The sequence below is a fragment of the Lolium rigidum genome, chromosome 7 (assembly GCF_022539505.1).
Source record: "Lolium rigidum isolate FL_2022 chromosome 7, APGP_CSIRO_Lrig_0.1, whole genome shotgun sequence".
NCBI lineage: Eukaryota > Viridiplantae > Streptophyta > Magnoliopsida > Poales > Poaceae > Lolium > Lolium rigidum.
The window spans coordinates 24,774,266-24,792,874 of record NC_061514.1 but is presented as its reverse complement, the minus strand read 5'-3'; the positions used below and the strand labels follow the sequence as shown (position 1 = coordinate 24,792,874).

Below are 18,609 nucleotides of genomic sequence, written 5' to 3'. Positions count from 1 at the left end.
AATATATCGTTTAGTTAATATTTATGTATACCATATTCAATCATATCATGTAGCTGAGATGGAGCTTTTCTTAATTTTGAGTTAGAGGATTACCACACCTAAATATTAGAAAGATGATAAAAAAGGAGCTCATTTTAAATTTGTTAAGACTGCAATTGAAGCAGTGTACTTGCTTGAATTTGAGGATGATTTGAACCATATTCCAGATGTATGTAGCACTGGCCAGCGTTATGTGAAACCAGAATAGATTTCAAGTGATGAAATGCTATAACACATGTGTTGGATTGGAAGCAGAAGATTAGCGGTCTTTACATATTCATGTTAAAGTTATAGCCTAAATTAGCCTGTTCTTATGTTATGTGTAACATAGTTTAGTATTCGGATGCACAAAGCACCACTCTTACGATGATATCCCTATTTAGCTACTGATATCATGTATTATACAATTTTTCCTACCTAGTATAAAATAATGGGTGGCATGTGTGCCTAGGAGTTGTACTAGTTCACAAGGAGACAGAAAAAAAATTAGGAGTGCAGAACAGATCACAGTAGCTTGCACGTGTGCACAAAAGTAGCGAGGGCCGTTCGTCCCTGTGGCCTGTGGTCAACTCTTAAGACACGATTCAGAACTGAGGTTTGCACTGATCACTGTGGTCAACAGATGATACTAGCAGAACAATGGCATTGCACAAGATCATGATAAAAACTTGTTGGCGCGTTGCAACAGTCGGCTTGCGGCTGGCGACAAAGAAAAGAGTACAGATCCTTCTGAAACTTTGAACCAGCCATGGAAGACATTTCAGACAAAGTAAGCTCACCAAGTCCAAGATAATAGCTTGTACGTTCTACTTGCACCTGTTCATCACTGTGGTCAAGTATCATCACAAATCAGAACTGAACCACTGACCACATGGTCTACGCTTATCACAATTCAGAACTGAACCACTGGTCACTGTGGTCAACTCTGTTGCGATACAAAACACAGTAGGGACAATCATCACTGTGGTAAACTCTCATAATATTTTCAGAACCCAGCCACTGGTCAGTGTGGGTCAACCCTGTTCGGATGCAAAACTAAATGGTCAAACATGGAACTCTGACAAACTACATACATAGACGCTGGATGGATTCCTGCACACACACTGCTGGTACTCAAATAGGCTAACAAGAATTTCAGCATTCCACACCCCAAAAAATGATAGAAAAAACAAATTTCACCACACTGAAAGAACCTACTCCTCCGATGAACAAAAAATAACTAACAGCTACGACCGTGCACTCTGTATATGTACAAATCATGAACCGGAACAACACCCTATGCATTCAGCAACAGGTTTGAGACACGTGGATAAACTAATTTACATAGGCGTCCTCAGGCGCAGCGATCAAGAACGCTCTTGTTTCCCCTCAAATAGATTGCCAAGGAATACCTCTAGCTGCTCGGGCGTGTGCTTGACATATTTCCCGGGCGCTTTGCTGTTCTCGATGAGAGGTCTGCGATTTGAGAAAGCGGTACTGTAAGTGCCATGAAGAGCTAAACAAGCTCTGAGACGAGAAACACCAAAAGAAGGTTCTTTCAATAAATTAAACGAGTTGGAAAGTAGTAATGAGCCAACCCTCCAAAAAATGATGTGCTACTTTGCAACACAGATAAACATAAACTAAGGCTGACAGAATCTCCAGCCTAACCTGCATGCCAAGGATTCAGGTCTAAATATCTGTCTAATTAGCAAAAAAAAGTGTGCCTCCTAAACTGCTACCATGTGCATCATGGTATATATATAAATGAACTGGCTATTTTTATTCTAAAAAAATAAAGAACGATGATATAATCGTAGAATTCAGAAACAAATATGTTGTATTTGTTTTACTGACATTTAGTAACCTATACAAAATGTAGACTAGGATACTGCCACCAGGGTTCAAAACAAAAGCATGGAAACGAGCATTTTTTAATAACTGTTGTTATGGTACTCAGATCCAGGTTCAAGCATTAAAATTCATTCTTTATGAGTATGAGCTGTCAAGAAAAATACCCAAAACGCTTCTGGAAAGATCTGTATGCGGGCAACAGAATTTCTGCGACGGCGAGTCTTAGTGACTCGCGCAACTCTGAATCTGGAACAGACCAGCCACACTGCTTTTGATAGATCTCTTCAAATAACACATTGAAAGACCTGAATCTGATAACATTATAGGAAAAACAATGTTCAGAATGGAATAGTAGACTGTCATGATAGTAAAGTATGGTGAAATAGTCGGTGCATATGAGCAGACCTCTCTTTCACAGCCGTTCTTGAGGCTCCACTGCTATTGCCTCCTTCGCTTCCTACTTGACCACTACCTCCTGATGAAGTCAAACCTTGACCAGATAGGCATTGTAACACCTACAACATTGGAACAAATCCAAATAAGGCAATGCACATAAAAGTACTTTCACTTTTTTTTTCTATTTTTTTGCGAGTGTACTTTCAGTTTCTAAGCAACAATATAGTATTTTACATGCTAAAAGATAAAGAAGTGGACGAGCCAGTGTTCAGCAATTACTGAATTAGCGATACGCTCAAACCACAATTTTTTTCCATCTGAACAATCATATACCATTAAATGATCCTACCCACAATCATAGCTCAGCAACAAAATTTAGGGCACAACGAAACAAACAGGCCAATCCCATTTTCCATGCTACAAACTGCATCAATATTAGTAAGCTTAAAACCATCAATTATCTATACAGAGACAGTAACTACACACATAGTCAATTTTCTGGTGTTTTTCTTTGATCTGGCGTTTTTAGTGAGAATATTTATTGATGAAGCTAAAAAGGCTTCAACAAGATGGTACCACAAGGCAAGAGAAAATGGGAAATTGAGTTTTAACCAGGGATTTCAGGTCAACAAACCTTTGACCAGGCAACCCTTCTATATTGATTTGCATTTTGCTGTACAATCCTTCGATGCCTTTGAATCCAGTCATCGCCCAATAAATCCTTGGCTTCTGATCTGGAAGAAAGGAAAGAGAGCATTAGACTGAACTCACACACTTGCTAACTTATGACTTTACTTTTACTTCATAAAGAACATACCTGCGGACAGATTTAACGATATAATGAATGTTATTCATCAAAAATATGTGCATCAGTGCAGGATCCTTGTATTGTTTTGCTTTTGCATCCAAATTATTTTGTAGAGCTTGCATAATACTCATGGTTACAGATGCCAGCTCAGAACCTGTTCCATCTTCCCTTTTGAATTCCTGGAAGAGCTGTTTCAGAGTTGATTGATAGCTGCACAAATAAAAGCAGATTGCTGTCACTATTTACTTATTATTTCCTTTATTTTGTGAAGCTGCAGCAAGTAGTGACATACTGACATGTTGACAGATAACATGGATATAGAATTAGAAGCCTGAAGGTTTAATAGGTAACAAATTGGAATTGTGTCAACAGTCAACACCACCTTTTTACAAGAATGGACTAAATGAAGTTCACCTACAACTACAACCAGTATGATCTATCTGTTCTGATCACTGAAACAGTTGGGAAAATAACAATCTGGTTCTTCTGTATTAGAAGGCTATACAAAAAGGGACAAACATAATAGCAACAAGGTGCCACAGATATCAATGTAACCCAACTGATAAACTTTAAGAAATAACATATGAAAAATATGACCATGCACCTAGGCACTCAACAAAATGATACATGTGATTAGGCACTTACTCGAATAAAAACTTAACATAGTTAATCACATAGCTCGTCAAAGGATGCACTGTTCCATCAGTATGAATATTCTTTGTTGCATCCTTCTCAACAGCTTCTTCAAAATCACTGAATGTCTTCTGTGCGGTTTGTGCTAAACATTTTGACAGACTGAGTGCAGAGTCGCGCATTTGAGAGCATGATTCCCCAACAAAGATGGTGTCAATCTACACAATCAATTGAAAAGATGAACCTATTAGCTATTTCGATACAAAAGTTTACCACCATAATAAAATTACATTCAATTGACACTACCAACTAACTAGTCTCCAAACTTGCTACATGATCTGTCAAGTTGAAGTCGATATCAAATCAGAGATAAGGAGTCTGAACTACAACGCCATGGTGAAAACGTTTTATACATAAGAGGTGAACTCAAAGACAGACGACCCAACAGTTCAATGATGGAAGTATGGTATTAAACTGTGACAGTAGTCTGAACTACAACGCCATGGTGAAAACAATTTTATGCTTAAAAAGTGAACTCAAAGACAGATGGCCCGACAGTTCAATGATGGAAGTATGGTATCAAACTGTGACACATGGGAACTATTGCATTTGTATAGATGCAGTCAGAATTTGTGTTTTTTCTTAAAAGTGATCACATATATAAAAAATTAGGCTAGATCTCTTTTCAATCAAGTAGGTATGCAGAAGTTAATAATGCTTAAATGGCACGGGCCAAAGCAAAAAAAACTGTTAAAACAGTTACTGCATGAAAGGTTCTCAAGCGGTGTAAGGGATAAAGCATTTGCATCAACCGAAGACAGATTTAACTGTATATTCGGCATTTGTTGTTATCATTATGCACACAACTGCAGTGGTTAGCCAGTGAAACAAGCATGGTCCGAATAAAAGTGTACCTCTGTTTGAAGTTCGCACATTATCTCGTACATGTCCAGCAGAACAAAGAGTTTCTCCGGTGATCTTTTACTCATAGCAATTGCCTCACCAAAGCTGAGTAGAGTAGCCAAACTGTTCTTGGTTATTGCAGAAAAGCACTTATCCCTCAAGGATTGGCTGCATTCAAAAACTTGGTCACAGAGCTGGCGCTCCCCAGCGAAAAGAAGTTTCACCTGTTTCAAGCAGAACGTGTCACCAGAGGCAAGTTACAATACCATTTAGTAGGTCTGAGGAAGATCCTTACAGCAATTCGCATGAAATGAATCCAGTTCCCTATTTTAGACTCCAAAATCTCCCAAGGCATTTTCTGCACTTCATCTTTACTCAGTTTCTCGACACCCAAGTTCTTCAAACTTGATTCTAAGGCTGAAGCACGAGCTTCGCTGCAAAAGAATTAAAAAAAAAAGAATATGTTTCAGCAAATCAATCTCAAGTCTCGGCTATAGAACTACAACTGCGTAGGGATCAGTTAGCAAAGGCACATGCAAAGTTGCTGCAGGAGTCATGCAGTTTCAGTAATGCATATAGCTTTATGGTTTTTCCTTTGCTGAGTACTGGTTTTCGTATAGTGGTACCCCAAACTGGATTTTTTTAAACCCTTGTTAAGAGTTTTAAATATGGCCAAATACTTAATGGATGTATTCAAATTGGCAAACAAAACAATACTGAACGAAGATGCAGACACTAGCTGATAGTCTTGATGCTATGTTCAATGCAGAGGAACATATGTAGTCCCTCCGATCTATAATAAGTGTAGTTAAAATTTGACGAATTCAAACTAAACCACACCAGTTAATATGGATCGGAGGGAGTACTAACAATCATTGACATGAACGAGAAGGGAAAATTATAATCAGTCTAACTCTGGTTACCTGTATATTTCTGCACATTGCTGTTGGCATCCAGCTTGAACCAACTGCTGTGCCAATTTAGCAAGCAAGGGAACAAACTTGGGCTCAATAAGAGCAGGAGGGCTGTATACAGCAGCCTCCTGGCCATCGGCGCCAGCTGGTTGGTGTTTCCCACCTTCAGCCCGAGACTCAGCCGATGGCCGAAGCGTACTCGGAAGGCAGTCGAAAAGACGGTCAGGCTCCATTGGTTTGCTGCGCCAGTCAGGAGGCCGCACAATGCAAGAGTTAGCCGATGATGTCGAGGGGTAATGAAAATAAAATTAAATCGATAATGAGGCACTACAAACCTGCGTTGAGACAACTGGTTCTGGAACTCGCCCTCCATCTTCACGAGGGCCTTGGAAAGGAGGGCGTTCACGTGGCTGAGCACCCTGTCGCTGCTGCTGTAACTCCTGTTGGAGCTGAAGAAGCGCTCGATGCTCCTCAGCCGGTCGACCGCGTCCAGGAAACTTTGGAGGTTCTCGTGAGGACCTTTCTGTATCTCGCGCTCCGCCTGTCCATACATGCATACAGATTTTAATTGACACTCAACACTTGGCAAACTTAAGCTTTCACTCGAGATCTACAAATGTAGTGTAGAACAGAATGGGCCGATCACACGGAACACTGACTGACACTCGTCAGCTACGGCTTGGGCTGGAATTCCAACCGCAAGGGAGGACCTTTCTACATGCAAATAGCAATACCTCACTATGAGTATGAGAGATGGCTACAAAACAAAAAAATTGAGACTTGTTTACGGAATAAGGACCTTAAGCCTTCCATCGAATGGAAAATCCACGCCCGGTGATAATCTTAGTTACGAAAAGGTATAGCTGATAGTGTCAGCAAGCTTAAGCTTGCACTCAACACCATGAGATGGTCAAACAGAATGAACTGATTACACGCCCCTACACTGGTGTGGGGAGCTGAATTTTACACTCGTACTGCAAATCCAACTACCGCGATGGGATCCGAACAGTGTTTAGAGCACGTTCGCGGCAGCTAGCAGAGGGGGGATTCGATTGGGGCGGGGCAGGTGAAGCACAACACTGCAGGGGCGCGCGCGGGGGCAGGGGCGGGAGGTAGCGTTAATTACCTCCCGTGTCCGGTCGAACTGGGTGAGGATGACGTCGGCGGAGCGGAGGGTGCGGTCGATGTTCTCGTGGGCGGTGCGGACGGCGTGGGTGCGCAGCTGGATGGGGCGCATGGCGGCGTCGAGCGCGGAGAGGCGGCTGTCGAAGGAGCCGAGGATGGAGACGACGGCGTCCGTGGCGGCCTGGCTCCGGCCCAGCGACTCGCGCAGCAGCGCCGCGCGCTGCGCCAGGGTCTCCATCCCGCGCGCGCGCGCGGGTCCGGTAGCTTGGCGGGCGCGGACGGGAGGATCTGGGGGAGGGATCCGGGGCGGTGGGCGGAGCGGGGAGGAGCTGGACGGAGGTGGTGGGTGGAGGAGGGGGACCCGACGGCGAAGGTGGCTGGCGGAGGAAGCGAAGCAGAGAGGGAAAGGGGGAAAGCGGAGGCAGCTGAGCTGAGGAATGATTGCCAGACGGACAAGGAAGGGAAAGTGAGGAGACGGCGGCAGCGGAACGGAACTGTCGCCCGCCCGCGTGCGTGCGAGGAGTGGGCAGCTGCAGCTGCGCTGTGTTGTGTTTGTGCCAACCTGCCCTGCCCGACTGGCTGGTTTGGTTTGGACCGGCTCCCATGGGGTGGTCGTGACAGGGAGAGAGTCTCCATTTTCTCCCTTAACCGTGTTAAACCGTGCTAGAGCATCTCCCACCCGATCGCCCTACATACTAGCCCGCAACATACATGTCTGTGATGTATTGGGGTTACCGGCATCAAACATCTGCCAAAAAAAATTAGACTTTCCACACAAGTTAATCTCACAGCATTTGTGGGTAGCAAATGGTAAAGGAGAGAGTGTTTGGATGGCAGGTGAAAAATTAAAAAGAAGTGACTCATGAGATAGGTGGGGGAGAGAGAGGCTCACGATGTGGACCGGCGGGAATGTTCCTACGTGGAGTTTTGCTGCTTGCGTCGCCGGTGCCCCCGATAAGCTCCCTTCGTATAGGGTTCGCTTGGGGGGTCGTTAGAGCTTTTACTGGCCGTGTGATGACGCGGATTTTCTAGGGGGACGCTGATGTCAGCAATTTTTTTTTGGTTTGGATCCCAATAGCCGTTTGGGGGACGCTGATGCCATCAATTTTTTGGTTTGGATCCCAATAGCCGTTTGGGGGACGCTGATGCCAGCAATTTTTTGGTTTGGATCCCAATAGCCGTTTGGGGGATGCTACTAGGATCACCGGTGGAGATGCTCTTAGTACCATCTTTTATCCACGAGGAACATTGTTGTTACGTGGTGTCTTGTTTTCTTTACCTGAAAACATCTCCACATCTATGGTTTGGTGGTGGAACGGTATTGCTTCTACTGCATCGACGACATCGAACCTCGGCGGCGTGGCACATCGGGGTCTCGGTAAGGGCTGCGTGATATTGGGTGTGCGCAGGGCGGTGGTGTTGTCTTGTATCGTGGTGTGCGTCGACGGAAATCCTGGCATGGCTAAAGCGTAGATCCATGTCTTAAAGATGGGTTTGTGGAAGACGGCGGTGACAACTTATGTAGTGTGTGCATGCGGCACGCGCCGAGGGTATTCTGGACTGGTGCGTTAAACTTTTGTGATTTGGGTAGGTGGGACGTCAGGACACAACAGCCTTGATCATGCCCACCTTTCATCAAGCTTGTAGGTGTAACAATTTGTATCACCGAGAAGGTGTCTTGTAAGACTTCGGTGAAAAATCCAATGAAAAATGTTATGTCATCATTTTAATGCAGAGGCTAAGGCATATCCTCTAATTTTTTATAAAAAAATCCTTCTCTTAGTGTCTCCTAACTCATTTGAAAGAGCCATAGAGGTGGAGACGGGGAAAAGGGAATATATATAGGTTTATGTCAGTTGAAGACAGTACGATGGTTTTCCATCATGTATCTCAGAAGGAAATGAGGGTCTCTTTGATTATCTTACACTCATACAACAACCATTCGGAGTAATCTACCGTCTTTATGACGTTTTGAGCAAGTTAAATAGTCTATTCAAAATGTCTCGTAAAAATGAAACAAAGTACTCTCTCCGTCATATAAAATATGTCTTAGATTTCTCTAAATTTAGATGAAGACATAGTTTATAGAATGGAGGGATTAGAACAATGAAAAATGCGGGCCTAGACACTTCACAAGACTTGTTAGTTCTTCAGACAAAAATATCGTAGAATGTCGCGTAACGCAAGTAGGGCACCGCCGAGACAGAACCTCTCTGCTTACCCAAGTGAATTTACCAGCTCTTTTCAGCCGAGATGTCAGCGAAATTCTATGTGCAAAAATCCCACCAGATCTAGATTGCTTTGGACTACCACACAGCTCAAGCACGTGAGCACCAGCATGTAAAAGGCCAGGCCGGGCTAGGTGGACCTTCTCGTGCAGATCGTATCTGGCCCTGTTTTTCTCTCTCGTGGAAGCTAGGCCAACTCTGGTAGATCTGCCGCCAACCAAAGAATTCTGCAGTTGCCTGAACCTGAAGAAATACTCTAGCCGTATCTCAGGTAAAGACCGTTCACTCTATGGATTAATATGTTCACATCTTGTTTCGTCTCGGGGCTGATCGACTCTACACCGTCCCGCTACCTGTATGGATAAGCAGAGTAGCTTTTTGTTATTCGTTTGCGTCATCCACGCGGTAGATAGAAGCAGGGGCGGTGAAATCATCTGCACATAAAACTTCAGCGTACCGCCGCTGCCTTGTAGCTCTCGAAGGATTTGCCCTCCTGGACAAGCTCCGGATGCTTGAAGCGGAGCATCTTCATGTAGGCATCGCCGTCTCGCTCCGCCTAGAGGCGTTCACGGGCCTCTCGGTCTTCCCCTTTTCGATAAAGGGAATATATTTATATCAAAAGATATCAATTACACTCGGTCTCTGCAACAACGCAATATCCTAATAGTAGTACGGATACACACATCCAAAAAAGAAAAAAGAAAACTAAGAAAAGAAAAAGTCCCGCTATGGTATTTCAGTCCTGGCAGCAATAATACATCCACCACCAAGACAACACCTGAACTCCAGGCTCTCCATAAGTGACGTCTCCTAGAAGAAAACAGTGCACACGCGCTATCGTCGCCCATGCCGACAATGTGGTGGTCGACCGCAACATCCTCTAGCCAGGGGCTGCCAAACGAAAAGTTCAGCCACACATTCGAGCAGCGGAAGCACACCGACTTGATGGTGTACACCTTCGCCGACACCGAATGGAAAGTTTCAACCCATATGCGTTGGTAGGTGTCGCGTCGGTGATCCCTGCCACCCATGTGCCGTCTCCTCCTCCCCCCAGACCTACCTTGGGCTCCCCCTGTCTACCTACAAACTTCGACCCTCCGATTTCGCCCCCATCATTCAGAAAAGCGACATGCGCCTTTCTGGGTGGCATGGCCGTTGCATGCCCATTGGAGGTCGCTTGGTCCTTGTAAATTCGGTTCTCACTGCCATGCTCGCTCATGCCATGGCCGCCGGTCTCCTCCCGGCTGGGGTCATCGAGGCTATCGACAAACGTCGGCGCGCCTTCCTTTGGACTGGTGAAGAAACTTGCCACGGTGGGAACTGCAAAGTTGCCTGGGAGGACGTCTGTGTCCCCAAAGATCGTGGTGGGCTGGGCGTCCTCTCCATCCACGCCCAGAACTCCGCCTTGCTGATAAAGTTCCTCTCCAAACTCCACTCTGACACCACTGCTCCCTGGGCCTCCTCGGTTCCGGCGCCGAGTACGGGCTGGAACGGCACCAGAGATCTTGGAGACCTCCACCGCCTCGACACCCCCGTCTGGAAAGACATTGTGGCCGGCCTCGGTACCTTTCGTGCCACCACCAAAGTCTCTATTGCCAGCGGGACCTCGGTCGCCTTCTGGACTGACCTTTGGATTGGGACTACCCCTCTCCAGGACCGCTTCCCGGACCTTTTCTCACACTCCACCCGTCCCAACATCAATGTTGCTGCTGCTCTTGCTCCCGGCTTCCGCGACACCCTTGGACCGCGCCTCTCGCTGGCCGCGGAGACCGACCTTCGTACCCTTGCCAATGAGCTGAGCTCTGTGGCCCTGCGACATGATACCCCGGACGTTCGTTGGGACCGCCTCACTAACAAAAAACTCTCGAACAAATGTGTCTATACCAACTCTTTCAGGCATCTGAGAATAGAGGAGGCTGCCGGAAAGGTTTGGGGAAGCGCTGCCCCCCTCAAGTGCAAGATTTTATGTTGGCTCGCCTGGAAGAAGCGTCTCCCCACCAACGAGCGGCGTTTTCGACACCAGCTCAGCAACACTGCTGCCTGCCTCTCCTGCGCCCAAGATGAAGACACCGACCATCTCCTCGCCGACTTGCCCCCAAGCTCGGGAAGTTTGGAATTTCTTCTTTCCAGACTTCGACATTGGGGGGCCCTCCAACCTCACCGACCTCTGGCTGACAAAGTGCCGAAGCTACGAAGAAACCACTGTCAACACTGCTATCGTCTGGAACATTTGGAAGAGAAGGAACACCCGGACCTTCAACGATATCATCGAAGATATCTCTCTTGTCTCCAGCAGGTGTATCGAAGACATTAGACTTTGGGCTCACCGCTGTAACACACCCTCTCCCTCCCTCTATCTAAATAATTGGTGTAATAGGTTTGACCCGCCTTGAACCTCCCCTATGCCTCCTGCTTCTCTCACCCCTCTAAAACAGTTGTAATGATCCCCTGACTTTCTGTTTTATAAAGTTGTTCAGGCTGGCGTAAGCCCGCCGTAGCCCCGGTCAAAAAAAAAAAAGAGTAGTAAAGATACTTATTCTGTTTTTGATGTATAAGGCTTTCCAAAATGTTGCAATGATTTTTATACTGGTACATCACATCTCACAAAAGTTGGTATGCTGCAAGGACCAGAGTTCCAAATTTCACGTCTTAAGTCCTATTGGACGGTGTGTGAGGGGTCTTTTTTCTCCATTTCACCAGCCAACGCTTAGCATCAGCCTTTGTTTTTTTCGGTGCGGGGAACATGATGTAAGAGGATGGACGGTGAAAATTCATTTGTTAGAGAAAAAATAGATATACAATCGTGCTCTCTAGAAACATCGCTCAACATATTATTTAGACATTTATAGAAATCTACATTTGTAGAAATCTACAAAGATTTAAGTATGTCAAAACATAGGCTAGCACAAATAAATAAGTATAAGTATGATGAAATAATTTACCAAAAAGTGTGATGGTGTATTTTGAACTCACTCAAATATTTGTGATTCGATTTATAAGTTTTTTCAAGTCCAGTGAAAAATTAAGAAAAAGACTAGCCACCTATTGTGGCATATTAAAGTTCTAGTTTAACCGACATACATTTGAATGATACAAACTACATCAAATTAGGGACATTGTATCTTTCTAATTTGGCGATAGATTTGTTGACCAAATGAATTCGAAAGAAGTAAAAAAAGTTCAATATAAATAATTGATAATTGTTTTTTTCTTGTTGGGGCCAATAAAGGTGATGTGTGACGTAGTGGCAATGCAAGTCATTGATTCGTAGTGGTTGACGGTGGATGGATATGAGTGTGATCAATTTTGAGATCCCAAGATGACCGAGCGCTCTTGATCGACGTGGACGGGTTCAATGTCTCGACGGGGTGCAATGGAGTGCACAAGCTCAACACCATGATCCGTGTCATGAACCCGTACGATATCAAGCTCACCATGATGGATCCAAATAAAATAGATGGTACGTAGAGTATAACCAAAGCATGGAACGGCACAAACATGGGTCGGAGTGGTTTGACCACCGGTTGCGGCTTGTGATGCTCCGGCACTTTGATGATGTTGCTTTTGTATGCTCTATGTTTTGTCTAGGCATTGGAACCTTGAATTCATGTTTCAATTAATTTTTTTTCATTTGAACTATATTGAAATCAAAGTAGAGTTCGAATAAAGTATGCACACATACCTACGAGAAATTGAAGAGACGCATTTTAGACATAGTTTTAAAAACCGGACCGGTTCAGTGGTTCAATCGGAAAAAACCTGAACCGATGATATACTGGGTTTTGAAGAGGCACCGGTCCAAACAGCAAAAAACGAGTAAAATAAGATGTCACGGGAGAAATTAAACTCTAAACATTCAGCTAGGGCGAAATAGCACCACATAATACCCATGCCACTTGGACTCACAATGTTTTGTGATTACGTATTGAATATACTCCATAATATATGCCTTTTATGGTAGTTTTTCTCCAAAATTTGTTTAAATTTTAACTAAAACTAATGGTTTTTTATCGCCATCGAACCAGATGAACCGGTAGTCCAAACAACAAACCAGTGAACTAATCGCCTCACTAGTTCAATCACCAGTCCAGTTTTCTTAACTATGATTTAAGACGATCTCGAAAAAACTGCATTCTTCATGCCCTCTAAAATACACCTGGCATCTGTGCCAACGGAGCTACGATTACCGGTTCTTTACTTGTTTTGGCAGGTGTTCTTTTTCGCCAGGATGTGTGTCCCTGCAGAGCAACTTGTTTTGGAGCGTTGGGTCCTGATTCATAAGCAACCAATACAAAATCGAATTTTTGTGTCAAAAAAATAAATACAAAATCAAATTACATGAATGAAACAAGCGTAAAAGCTAGTAGACAGATAATGAGAAAATAGTTGTCCGAAAGTTTAGAAATATACATAATTATTTCTAGGGTTTTATGCACTCGTCGAAGCTAGCAGCCTCCGCCAAACTACTCCAACTTAACCTAGATGCACGTGGGAAGAGATGCTAACCTCTACCATTGCTAGATCCAAAGAAGCATCATCATCAATAAGGATTTATGAGTCGATAAACATGCCCACTGCAAGCTACGGGGCATATTTCACTATGGCGTCGGTTGGGGATGTCCTCGTGTTGCCTTGGACCAAGCTAGATCCACCGCATCCCATCGATGAACTCGGGAAATAACGAGAGATCTATCACCTTCGGACTGGCATCCATCCTGTCACCCTGGGCCCCACCGTCGATGTCGATAACGGTGAACCTGAGCGACACACCGAAAATCCGATCTCGCCATATCTGAAAAACAACGAGAAGACGAAGCTTTGATCTCAACAATCGACGAGTTGACGCATCCATTAACTCCAAGGCGCTATCATGAAGGTAACCGCCGATTGACAAGTAGAGATGAGGTAGATTTATTCTCCCGGTTGCTGCTCCCACCCCCGCCACCCACAAGGGCAGCACAAAATGCAAACTCCAACGCTGCTAATTTTTGTAAATAGTGTGTTAATTCGGCGGGAACCGATTAAACAGCAAAGGCGCTTGATGGTTCAGTACTCGACTGTTGGGATGCATTGGCCACCAAGTAAACTGTACGTGCGTACGGACTGGAAGTGATCGGTTAGAAGAGTTGCTTCTTGGCTGAGATTTAACCCCTCGCCGTATATGTACATATCACACTATCGTCACGTGACGGGCGTTCATTGCATTTCCGTGCTACTAGCACATATCCTTGTCGACCAATAAACGCGTACGGAGTACCTCTTTCTTTTTCCTGCAAAAAGTAAGAGCCTAATCCATAACTGAGTTCTCGCCATCTTTCTGGAATAGAGACAACTGAACCACTAACTAATTTAATCTTGTGTAAGTAGGCTGCACGCCCGTAGGTTTCTGCCATCTGATAGAAAACGCAAGGTAACCACACAACACATCAGCCACGTTTCAGAGAATTGACTGACAGTTTTCTACTCCTCTTACCTCATCGCGAGACTTGTTAGCCCAAGTCCAGAAGCAGAGGATAAGCATACACATAGTTTCCATGATCTTTTTGGTGTCACTGTATTCAGCGATGGAAACGTTTCGCCAAACTGGCCAAACAATGCTCCATCAAGATCAGGCGCCGTCCAAGAGGAAGAAGAAAGATGGTGTACAATCATTTCAAGAAAAGGAAGAAAAGAAAAACGAGCATATATTTAGAGAAAACGAGGGAAGAAACCATTCACTGGTGGAAAAAGGGGCTTTGGTCGCGGTTGGCAACTGCCATTAGTCGCGGTGGCCCAACCGCGACCAAAGTAGCGCGACTAGCGCCTCTTTAGTCGCGGTTCCTTACGAACCGCGACTAAAGGCCCATCCACGTGGGCCGCAGGCGAGCGCCAGGGCGGAGGACCTTTAGTCGCGGTTCTTCTGGCCAACCGCGACTAAAGGCCTCCGCAGGGTTTAGGGTTTAGCCCCCCCCCCCCTCCCCCTAAATCTGGTTTCTTTTTAATTTGTATTATTTTATTTCTTTTGGGTTTTAATTTTGAAGGAGTTTCACATATTCTACGGTACTGTATACATACATGCATATGAATGTACAATTTCAAACAAATTTGAAATTAGAACCAAAAAGAATTCAAGAGGAATATACAATATATATTCAATATCGGATGACCATATACAATATATATTCAATATCGGATGACCATATACAATTTTGAACAAGTTAGTTACAAATTCCGGTGCACATAAAGATCTACGTCATCGTAATAGTGTTCTCCTCTAGGATCGATGACTTCCTCGCCAACCATCCAGCCTAGTTCCTCTTGAAGTGGTCGGAAGCGAGCTTCTGGACTAAGCGTCTTCCGGAGGTTATTCCTCGAGATGTTGTTCTCACACGTCCGGTCCCGCTCATTGCAGTATCTCCGGATGCTCTCACAAACATAGTATCCACATAGATTGGTCCCCGGTGGCCGAGTATCCCCGGCCGTCCGCACCGCCATTTTAAAATGTAGCTCTTTTTTGAATTCACCGACCTTGGTATCTACGAACCGTCTCCAAACCCTACGAGGCAAAGAAAATTAAATAAACAAGAGAGTTATTAATTAGTTACTTGATATTAGGAAATGATGAACGAAATAGGCCGATCGATATAGAGCGCAAATGAATGAAAATAATTACTTTTGCAGCATTTTTATCATGTCGCCCCAAAGCGCCGGATCCATATTCAGAGAGTCGTGGACGAGAACTGAGGAGGTCTGAACTTTAATTACCATAAGAATCCAGGTGGAACCTCGCGGACACGATACATGCACAACCATGCATAACTCATCGATTAGCCACATACCATGCATGGAGTAAACAAAAGAGAATGTGCTCAAGACAGAAACACTCACCCAAAATGGTAAGGAAATAGAATATCACTTTTCTCTTGCTGTTTTCTAATAAACCGCCACAGGTCTTCCTCCACGTCGGCGGGGTGGTGTTCTAACACATATGAATTAACGATGTGTGGGTCAATGAACCCAACATCATGGATGTTCCTTATTCGCATTTCCCGCTTCTTCATTCTCGCATAATATATAGCGTACACAACAAGATAGTTAGGACAATATATATATATATATAGTGCAGCAATGAACGAGATGGGGTAGAAATTAATAAATCACTTACGTAACGTAGCAACCGATGATAGATTTGTCGAGGTCGCGCAGATTGAACAGACTGGAACAATTCACTCGCAGGAATTTGTACCCAGTAACGTTTGAAGTGATGCACATATTTAACTTCCGCATAGATATAGTCTTTGGCGTTTTCATGTTTTATGTAACCCTTGTACCAATTTAGCAGTACCTTTCATTTGTCGAGGTAGATCCTCTTCTCGCGCAGGCTCGATGAGAGGGCCATTCTTCACATATGTAAATACTACGTCCTTCATTGGCGCCTCATCAAGGCCTAACAAGTGCACGAAGAGTGATACCTAACTCGGCCGCTTGTTCTCTGGCACTCGTTACAGTCAATCCATAAGCTGCCGCAGCTGCTATGATATCGGGGGCATCCGGATCGGCGGCTTGCACTATGAGCGGGGCGATCGATTGTTTACTTTGTTCCCCGAGCTGGGCAACTTCTTTCCCCTTTCTAATTTTGACTCGGCCTCGTCCTTCAAGGCTTTCTTCTCCGCCAACTCTTTCCTCGTTCTTGAACGCGAGTGCTTGCCTACGAAGTTCACGTAAATAGTCGTCGAGCAGATTCTTCGCGGCTTGGGACGCGTGTGTTCAAAAATGACTTAGCCCACCGCTTTTCCTTGTCGAATATACCGGCTTGGGCTCGCCCTCTATTTTCTTCTTGACGCTCGCCTTCCATTTCTCTAAATCAGCAGCCGCGCCCGCCTCGACTTCCTCGGCACTACTTTCCCAAGGCCTCGTGGGGAGAGGCTTCATGATACCTCCGGTACCTTTGTTTTCTTAGGTACGTAAGGGTCCGGGTTAATAACCCAGGACCGCTCTCGCTTCTTCGCCGGAGGTGGATTGGGGGGCGGTACCGGTGTCCGATCACCCGCCGGACGAGGATCGGGGGCGGCGTCGGCCGACGTGAATGAGGTGTATTAGGTGAAGCACCACCGCCACCGTCACCGCCACCGCCACCGTCACCGCCACCACCACCGCCACCGTCACCGCCACCGCCACCACCACCACCGTACGGGGTGGACTTGTTGGCGCCTCGCCCGGAAACTTGATAAATTTCTTCTCGCCATAGAATGAACTCGGCGCTTGACATCTCCAAGTCTTTTCACCCCTTCGGTGTAGCAATGTCAATGTCCAGGTCCTCAAACCCTTGGACTATCTCCTCCACCGTGACACGAGCATAGCCATCTTGAATGGGGTTGTTGTGGTGGAGTGCTCCGGTGGTAAAGCACCGCCGATGGCTACCTTCATGGACATGTTCCCGATAGGATAATACGGATGACATGCTTTCATCTCCTTTATATCGTCCACGGGGTAGCGAGGAGGCTCCGGTGCAGTAATTTCGACTCACCGCAGGCTCCGGTGCAGTAATTTCTATCGTCGGTGCACCAGCCCGGTGAGGCCTCCGTGGAAGCCACGCCGCTTCTTCTCCGCTGCCGGCTTCCGAGATCCATTGGATGATCTTCATGCCGCGCCCGAGCTGCCTCTCTTTCGGCTACTAGTACACTCACGGTTTTCTTCATCACATCCATTTCCGTTACCAACTGCGCCACAACATCTTTTTCCCGATCCATCTTTCTCTTACGGCTTCTGTAACCGTACGGGTCATCGTTCTGGGGGAACCCTATTTTCCACGGAATGGGCCCCATGCCTCGTATACGTCCTCCGTGTTCAGGATTCCCGAGGGCTTTTGTCAGGGCGTCGTTCTCTCTATTGAACTTGATCTTCCCCTCTTGAGCATCCCTCATTGCCTCAATAAGCTTTTTGGTGGGTGTAATTATTTTGCCCTGATAAACACACTCCCTCGTCTCCGGGTTCGCCGATCCCCCATGCCCGTACCACCAGCTTTTGGCCCTTGGGTCCCATCCCTCCGTACCTGGACGGATTCCTCGCGCCCTCAGCCTCGTTCTCCATCTTCTCCCACCTAGGCTGCCAAAAGCGATACCCTCCTCGGCCCCATTTTATGATTGTACTCCTTCTTGGCCGCATTTTCCTTATTTTTTTCGATAGTTCAAGGAACTGCTCCGATTTCTTTTGCTTCACAAATTCTCGCCAATCATGTTGCAGCTTCTCATATTGTCCTTTGAAATCCGGAGTCTTGCCCTGGTTGACAAAGTCATGGGCTAGATTTTGCTTGTATTTCCGAATGCGTTGGCCATCCTAGAAAGAGCGAACTGTTTGACTAGCTTGCGCCTCTTCTTGTTTTCCGCAATCTTGTTACCCTCCTCATCGTATTTGCGGTATTCGGAGGTAGAACGAAATGTTCCATAAGCTTGTTGAAGCAATCTTTTTTTCTCTCTTATCGACAAAAGTGAAACCAACACGTGCCTTCTTTGGCTCATTCCACTCCTCGGCGGGTGATCGAGACGTTGTCTCTAACAACGGCTCCGCATTGGCTGACAAACTTGGTGGCGTTCTTGCTGGGCTCCAGCGGCCTGCCGGCTGCTTCGTCGACAACATCGATGGTGCATGTTTCTCCTGCTTTCATCGTCTTGGTTGCGCCACGCTTTGACGACGTACTCGATTTTTTCGACGATCCGGCCGAGGGCTAAAATAAGAAAGAGAGTCGCGCGCG

At 45.6% G+C, this 18,609-nt stretch overlaps 1 protein-coding gene across 1 annotated transcript; it reads right to left on the bottom strand.

Moving 5' to 3' along the window:
* Nucleotides 1-1,067: 1,067 nt before the first annotated feature.
* On the bottom strand, nucleotides 1,068-6,892 carry LOC124674893 (exocyst complex component EXO70A1-like). Its single transcript, XM_047210947.1, has 11 exons — nucleotides 6,653-6,892; nucleotides 5,862-6,067; nucleotides 5,536-5,766; nucleotides 4,908-5,046; nucleotides 4,624-4,836; nucleotides 3,722-3,927; nucleotides 3,086-3,286; nucleotides 2,903-3,002; nucleotides 2,278-2,387; nucleotides 2,037-2,183; nucleotides 1,068-1,494 (listed from the first exon to the last, which is right to left on the bottom strand). Exons 1-11 carry the CDS (start codon nucleotides 6,887-6,889, stop codon nucleotides 1,386-1,388), a joined length of 1,899 nt encoding a protein of 632 aa, XP_047066903.1. The 5' UTR covers nucleotides 6,890-6,892; the 3' UTR covers nucleotides 1,068-1,385.
* Between the last annotated feature and the right edge of the window lie 11,717 nt (nucleotides 6,893-18,609).